The sequence below is a fragment of the Portunus trituberculatus genome, chromosome 39, assembly GCF_017591435.1.
Source record: "Portunus trituberculatus isolate SZX2019 chromosome 39, ASM1759143v1, whole genome shotgun sequence".
NCBI lineage: Eukaryota > Metazoa > Arthropoda > Malacostraca > Decapoda > Portunidae > Portunus > Portunus trituberculatus.
Window position 1 is genome coordinate 5,885,089 of NC_059293.1, and position 8,766 is coordinate 5,893,854.

At 37.6% G+C, this 8,766-nt stretch overlaps 1 protein-coding gene across 1 annotated transcript; it reads right to left on the reverse strand.

Annotated features, from left to right (window-relative positions):
• Window positions 1-3,077: 3,077 nt before the first annotated feature.
• On the reverse strand, window positions 3,078-3,918 carry LOC123515643 (KRAB-A domain-containing protein 2-like). The gene is made up of 2 exons (XM_045274462.1): window positions 3,439-3,918; window positions 3,078-3,271 (listed from the first exon to the last, which is right to left on the reverse strand). Exons 1-2 carry the CDS (start codon window positions 3,814-3,816, stop codon window positions 3,095-3,097), a joined length of 555 nt encoding a protein of 184 aa, XP_045130397.1. The 5' UTR covers window positions 3,817-3,918; the 3' UTR covers window positions 3,078-3,094.
• Between the last annotated feature and the right edge of the window lie 4,848 nt (window positions 3,919-8,766).

Below are 8,766 nucleotides of genomic sequence, written 5' to 3' on the forward strand. Positions count from 1 at the left end.
ATAAAGTATTTCTGAATGGTTGTAGTCCACACATGTCAGTCTTATTACATTTGTATGTTATTTTTTGTAAAGGAAGAAAATTCTAAAAAGTCTCACATGACGGAAAGGACAAAATTGTCCCTTTTCTAAAAAAAGTATATATGAAAAATAAAGTTTTTATTTTGCCGCATTGTCATTTTGTAGCTATATAACAATAAAAATGTGCAACATTTACCAGTTTTTTTCTCATTTACTAAAAATAGGCACTGAGAGAGCCGGCTACAAGTTCTGTGTTGGTCTCCATGGTTCTGGTACCAGGAACAACAGCTCTTTCCTTTCGAATCTTGCAGGATTCAAAAGGTTGAGAATTGCAGGTTGTTGGTATCAGAGACCGGCGCTGCACCGCTGGACTTGGCATAGCAATGCTGGGGGGGTAGCGAAAGAGATCAACCATATCCTTGTTAGTGCTCGTTGGAGGATCCATGAGAATTGCAGGGTTTTCCGGATTTTTTGTGACTGATCACAGGCTTGTTGTTGCTACACTCAATCTGCATGTCAACTCCAGAAAGCCTCTAAAATGTGAGTACACTGTGTTTCATCTTGAGAAACTGAAGGACTTGACAAGTGCCCAGGAGTTTGCAGGGGTGCAGGGACAGTCTCCAATCGGTTTGGAGTGCTCGACACCATTGAGGAGGCGGTAGAGCAATAGGATACCTTCAAACATGAGTCTCTTGAGGCTGCAAAGGAATGCGTTTGGGAGCGCCCAAGGTGGCTTCACCTCGGTAGAGATGCTGAACAGTATTGAGGAAAGTCGCGCTGCCGGACTTGCTGGGAACCCCAACCAGTACAGGACTCTGTCACGTAGGACTAGAGGTCTCCTGAGGAGAGACAAGGAGAGGTATGTCAGGGGTCTCGCTGAGGATATAGAGTGTCATTTAAATAGTAATGACCTCTGACCTGGCTATCGATCCCTGAAGAAACTCCGCTCCAAGTCTGCATCTCAGGTGAGTGTTATCCGAACAGCAGATGGTAGCCTCGTATGGGACGAAGATGGGCTGATGCTGCACTTTCCATTGATGATGTCAGAGAGGTTGTGGCAAAGCTAAGGGGAGGAGAGGCAACTGGCATCTGTACTATCAGTGCGTAGCTGCTCACAGAAGAGGGTGAGGCCATGATCTGTGGGTTGCATCCTGTCTTTACTGAGTGGAAAAAGGGACTGGTCATCCCTATCTTTAAGAGGAAAAGGAACCGTCAGGACTGCAACAACTATCGCGGTATAACGCTGTTCAGCGTATCAGGCAAGGTGCTTGCCCATTTGCTGTTGATGCATATCCGTAGTTACCGCAGTCGCGTACTGATGGAGCGCCGCCGTGAGTTTCGACAAGGGATCATTGCAGCTTATGTCGATCTCTACAAGGCGTTTGATTCAGTGCATCAAGAAACACTCTGGGATCTTCTGCGTTTCCGTGGGATTCCTGTAAGGACTATTGGTCTATTAACTGGCCACTACTTCGGGACTATGAATGAGTCATTGTGCAGCTGTCGGAAATACTGAGATTACAGATCTTTTTTTTGCGATGATTTAGTAATCTTTGATGAGTCACTGTAGGCTCTGGCAATGGTTCTAGAGGCACTACACGAGGAGGCGAAGCCCCTGGGACTCCTGTTTTCGTGGCCTATTATCAAGGTTCAGGTGTTTGGAGTTTGGAGGCTTACTGGATGAAATAATAGTCTGTTCATGCGTGTGGTGAGGACATCGAGATTTCGAAAAATTTCACATATCTTGGTAGTGTAGTGCGTAACATCGTTGGGTCAAGGCAGGAAGATATACGGCGGATTGACCTGGCCCACGGCGTTATGGACTCACTCAACACGAGTATTTGGCGATCTTCAAGTCGATGGTCTATCTAAGGTTGTGATATAGGGACGATGATCACCGATCTGAAGAGGTGAATTGATGTCTTTGGTACTAGATGCCTTCGCAGGATCATGAGATACCGCTGTTATGCTTTTGTGTCAAATCAGTGTTTGCTCCGTGAGACTGATTCGAGGCCGATTACCAGCATAGTTTGTCAACAACAACTGCGACTATATGGGCATGTGGCACGCTACCCGGAAGCCGATCCTACATATCGCATTGTTTCCGAAAGGGATAACCCAGCATGGAGGACAGGGGGACGTCCACAAAACTCATGGCTGCCACAAGTCGATGCCTCTTACTGGGAATTACTTGGCAAGGGAAAGGAGCGTGCATGGAGACTCGTGAGGAGTGACCGCCTGGAGTGGCGCCATAGGGTAGGCGAGGCGACGCGCCCCCCGGCATATGCCTCCAATGATTGATTATATTATTATTATTATTATTACTATTTTATATATATATATATATATATATATATATATATATATATATATATATATATATATATATATATATATATATATATAATTTCTGCAGCACGTTTTGATGTGAGAAGTCTCAATACACATAACTTTGGAAGATAGTTTTGGTAAACCATTATCCACTTATAGTTGCCTTGCTTCATTGCCTACATATCTACGAGGTCAACTTGTGATGTGGAACCAAAGTTCTTTGTCAGAATAGGTTGATGCATAGTGATTTGTAAATGGATATGACATCATGGGTAATGTTAGCATATTTTTTAGTTAATTTCTTCACCATCTTATCGCGCCTTCCGTGGCCAGTTGCAATGTGAGCACGTTTAATAATATCGAGCGTATCCTCCAATGTAGCAAAATGAATAGGATCCTCATTTACATTCAATCTTCTGATCTACATGAAAACATCACCACACTTTAGAACATCATACTTCTTCAGAAGGTAGTATTCATGAGGCGTCTTTTTTGCTTGACTTGCCAATTGCTGTCAGATCTGCAATAATCTTATTATACTGCTCTTTTGGAAGCAAGACCGACTTCTTTCCTTCATTTCTTTTGAATAACACTTCCCGAAAATGCTATGTTGTGAGTTTTAGAGAGAGAGAGAGAGAGAGAGAGAGAGAGAGAGAGAGAGAGAGAGAGAGAGAGAGAGAGAGAGAGAGATTTACATAAATCATTTATTCTTTACCTTAATTGAGAATTCTCTTCCATTGTCAGACTACAGGATATGGGGGGTTCCTTTGTCACAGAATATATCAACGAGGTTGAAAGCAACCTCTTCAGCGGTTTTCGTCTGTAGAGCCCGAAGACACACCATCTTCGTCAAGTGATCCTGGTAGTTCAGAATGAAACGATGTTTTCCATCTGGCTGGCTCTGCATATCGATCAAGTCGACCTACAAATAGACAGAACATCAAAAGAGATTATGTAATATTGCTAAATAATAATAATATATTTGCAATCGTGAACAAAATCAAGGGTATTAAAGACTCCCCTCTGACAGCAAGCCATGGCAATAATGAAATTACTATCAACGGGCTTAACCAGTGCTTGTTTACTAACCTGAGCTCGTGAGTTCATACTATTGGATACAATTGGCTTCACAGTCACAGACTTGCGTACAGTGCTTTTTTTCAGATGACACTCCTCACAGAACTGTAAATATAACTCAATTTGGGATCTTGAAACATTGGCATATTTTTCACTTGTTTCCCTAAAGACAATAGTTCTACCTCCATGCCCACGTGCACGATGAATAGCATCGATCACATCGAACACATCTTCAGCGCATACGAATCTAAGATGAGTTCCCTTTTTCTGCAATTTCTTAACGGTGATACCTTCAACTGTGACCTCAAGGATTTCATACTTTCGTAACAAACGATAGTCTTTCTGAGTCTTTTTAATGTTAGCACGTTTAAGTTCATCCAAGCGATTCATAATTTGTTCGCATTCATTTCTGTACAACAAACTCGAAGTATTTGATGCTTTCTTCTCCTCAGCCGCTATCAGCTTTGAATAAAAATCAGTTTTTCTATTTTCCATTGTATAAATTTCCAGAGTATAATAAAATGCACAAAAAGTACTGGGAATAACACTACGTTGGTCGTCTTCTCCTGTCTATGGACATTTTGTAAACTGACCAACGATAATTTTGTAAACTGACCAAAATCTTGGTCGTTTTGCAAATATATATGGAGTAGGCAGTAGTCACCTGCCGCCCGGTGGAATACTCCAGGAGAGGTACTTACGGGGATGTAGGCAGTGCTGCAGACTGAGTGATTCCCCGTGTCCTCTCTTCCCGGTTCCCTTTGTGGTCTCATTTATACAATTGAGCAGCTGCAGCCTGCCCTCTAAAGACAACTTCTACTACTTCCTACACTACACTACAACACCTTACACTTTTACACTCTCTTCAAATCAAAATTTAATAATGGCTTCACCACGCCCTGCCTCGGAGTCCCCTCTGGGAGGGACCATAAATGTCCCCAGGTCGGACTGCCCCTCTGCTGTCGACCTTGGGTGTCTTGACACTTCATCTAATACTTTCACTATCAATTTCTGCAACATTCGTGGCCTTCGTTCTAATTTTCAATCTGTGGAACACCACCTCTCCTCTACTAAACCTCATCTTCTCTTCCTAACCGAAACACAGTTGTCTGTGACTACTGACAGCAGCCCCTTTTCTGTTCCCTCCTACTTGCTCTATCCTCATTTTCAATCCAAAGCTGGATGTTGCGCATACGTGCGTAACGACACCACTTGCTCTCGTGCCCACAATCTTGAATCTTCAGAATTTTCTACCATCTGGCTAAGACTTCAATGTCACTCTCTAACTAAATTCATCTGTGCTGTATACCTCTCACCTAATTCCTCTGACTATGTAAAATTCTTTGACTATTTGACTTCCAAGGTGGAGCACATCTTATCTCACTTTCCTTTTGCTGAGATCTCCATTTTAGGGATTTCAATGTTCACCACCAGCTTTGGCTTTCATCTTCTTTCACTGACCAACCTGGTGAACAAACCTTCAACTTTGCTATCCTTCATGACCTAGAGCAGCTAGTGAAGTTCCCTACCCGTATTCCTGACCGCCTTGGAGACACGCCCAACATTCTTGATCTTTTCCTAACCTCCAACCCTTCTGCTTACTCTGTTAAACTTTCCTCTCCGTTGGGCTCCTCCGACCACAATCTAATTTCCGTTACCAGTTCTATCACTCCAGTGCAGCCTCAGGACCCGCCTAAGCGGAGGTGCTTCTGGCATTTTAACTCTGCTAAGTGGGAGGAACTAAGGCAGTACTATTCTGATTTCCTTGGGATGATTATTGTTTTCATGTCAGAGATCCTTCTCTTTGTGCCGAGCGCATAACAGAGGTGATTATCTCTGGCATGGAGCTATACATTCCTCATACTTTCTCTAACCCTAAAGCTAAAAAGCCTTGGTTTAACTCTGCTTGTTCTCGTGCTGTCAATGATAGAGAGGCGGCTCACAAACGGTTCCGTAGCCATCCAACTGCTGAAACTCATGCCCTATATATTTCTGCCCGTAATCATGCCAAATCTATTCTCCAACTTACTAAAAACTCTTTCATCAATAGAAAATGTCAAAGTCTTTCCAATTCTAACTCCTCTCGAGATTTCTGGCATCTAGCCAATAATATCTCTAACAACTTTACTTCTTCGTCTTTCCCTCCTTTACTTCATCCAGATGGCTCTACAGCTGTCTCTTCTTTTCTAAAGCTGAACTCTTCGCTCAAACCTTTGCTACCAACTCAACTTTGGATGATTCTGGGCATATTCCTCCTACTCCTCCACCCTCTGACTACTTCATCCCTAAAATTAAAATTCTTTATAAAGACGTTTTCCTGGCCCTCTCTGGCCTTGATTCTCGGAAGGCTTACGGTCCGGATGGAGTCCCTCCTGTTGTTCTCAAAACTGTGCTTCCGAACTCGCTCACTGCCTGGTCAAACTCTTTCATCTGTGTCTCTCTACTTCTATTTATCCTTCTTGCTGGAAGTTTGCTCACATTCAACCTGTCCCTAAAAAGGTGACCACTCCAATCCTTCTAACTACCGCCCTATAGCTTTGATTTCCTGCCTTTCTAAAGCCTTTGAGTCTATCCTTAATAGGAAGATAATGAGGCATCTATCAGCTCACAACCTTCTCTCTGATTGCCAGTATGGTTTCCGTAAAGGCAGATCTACTGGTGATCTTCTTACTTTCCTAACTGAATCTTGGTCATCCTCTTTTAGGGACTTCGGTGAAACCTTTGCTGTCGGCCTTGACATATCGAAAGCCTTCGATAGAGTCTGGCACAAATCTTTAATTTCTAAACTACCCTCCTACGGATTCTATCCTTCTCTCTGTACCTTCATCTCCAGTTTCCTTTCCGATCGTTCTATTGCTGCTGTAGTAGACGGTCACTGTTCTTCCCTAAAACTATCAACAGTGGTGTTCCACAGGGTTCTGTCCTATCACCCACTCTCTTTCTATTATTCATCAATGATCTCCTAAATCTGACTCAATGCCCTATCCACTCCTATGCTGATGATACCACCTGCATTATTCAACAGCGTTCAACAGACGCCCAACCCAACAACAATTAAATGACTCAAGGCGAGATGCTATAGGACGCCTAACTTCTGATCTTTCACTTGTTTCTGATTGGGGCAGAGAAAACCTGGTTTTGTTCAATGCCTCAAAAACTCAATTTCTACAACTATCTACTCGACATAACCTTCCAGACAACTATCCTCTCTTCTTCAATAACACTCAACTTCCCTCTCCTCTACATTAAACACACTCGGTCTATCCTTCACTAAAAATCTAAACTGGAAATTTCACATCTCTACTCTTGCTAAATCAGCTTCCAAGAAGTTAGGTGTCCTATGGCGTCTTCGTCCATTTTCTCTCCCTCCCAGCTGCTTGCTCTGTACAAGGGCCTTATCCGCCCGTGTATGGAGTATGGCTCTCATGTCTGGGGGATCCACACACAGCTTTACTAAACAAGGTGGAATCTAAAGCTTTTCGTCTTATCAACTCTTCTCCTCTAACTGACTGTCTTGATTCTTTAAGTCACCGCCGCAATGTTGCATCTTTATCTGTCTTCTACCGCTGTTTTCATGCTGTCTGCTCTTCTGAACTTGCTAACTGCATGCCTTCCCCCTCCTGCGGCCTCGCTGCACAAGACTCTCTACTTCTTCTCATCCCTATTCTGTCCATCTTCCTAATGCAAGAGTTAACCAGTATCTTCACTCCTTCATTCCCTACACTGGTAAACTCTGGAACTCTCTACCTGTGTCTGTATTTCCACCTGCCTATGACTTAAACTCTTTCAAAAGAGGAGTGTCAAGACACCTCTTACGTTAACTGGACCCTCCTTTTAGATTTTTTGTTTTTCTCTTTCTACTTTCCTCTTAACAGGGCCTGGCAACCAGCGGGATTTTTTTTTCCAACACTTTGTTTTCCCTTGGCCAGTGCCCTTGTAATGTAAAAAAAAAAAAAAAAAAAAAAAAAATATATATATATATATATATATATATATATATATATATATATATATATATATATATATATATATATATATATATATATATATATATATATATATATATATATATATATATATATATATATATATATATATATATATATATATATATATATATATATATATATATATATATATATATATATATATATATATATATATATATATATATATATATATATATATATATATATATATATATATATATATATATATATATATATATATATATATATATATATATATATATATATATATATATATATATATATATATATATATATATATATATATATATATATATATATATATATATATATATATATATATATATATATATATATATATATATATATATATATATATATATATATATATATATATATATATATATATATATATATATATATATATATATATATATATATATATATATATATATATATATATATATATATATATATATATATATATATATATATATATATATATATATATATATATATATATATGTATATATTATATATATATATATATATACATGATATATATATATATATATACACATATATGTGTTTTGTGTGTGTGTGTGTGTATGTGTGTGTATGTGTGTGTGTGTGTAGGAACATAAATATAAACACACACACACACACACACACATGTGTGTATGTGTATGTATAAATATGTGTGATACACACATAGTGATATAAAATATAACAAACACAAAAAAACATAAATATATATATATATATATATATATATATATATATATATATATATATATATATATATATATATATATATATACATATATATATATATATATATATATATATATATAATATATATATATATATATATATATATATATATATATATATATATATATATATATATATATATATATATATATATATATATATATATATATATATATATATATATATATATATATATATATATATATATATATATATATATATATATATATATATATATATATATATATATATATATACATACATATATATATATATATATACATATATATATATATATATATATATATATATATATATATATATATATATATATATATATATATATATATATATATATATATATATATATATAGATAGATATATAGATGGTGTGATGAGATAGATAGATAGATAGATAGATATATAGATAGATATGATAGGTGGATAGGTAGATAGACAGATAGATAGATATAACTGTTCATCTATAAAGGAGGTGGATGCACTGACGTTACTTTCATATTAGTAATTGTGGTATTTCTATTTAATTTTTCCTTTGTCTATTTTCAGGTGTATTCTC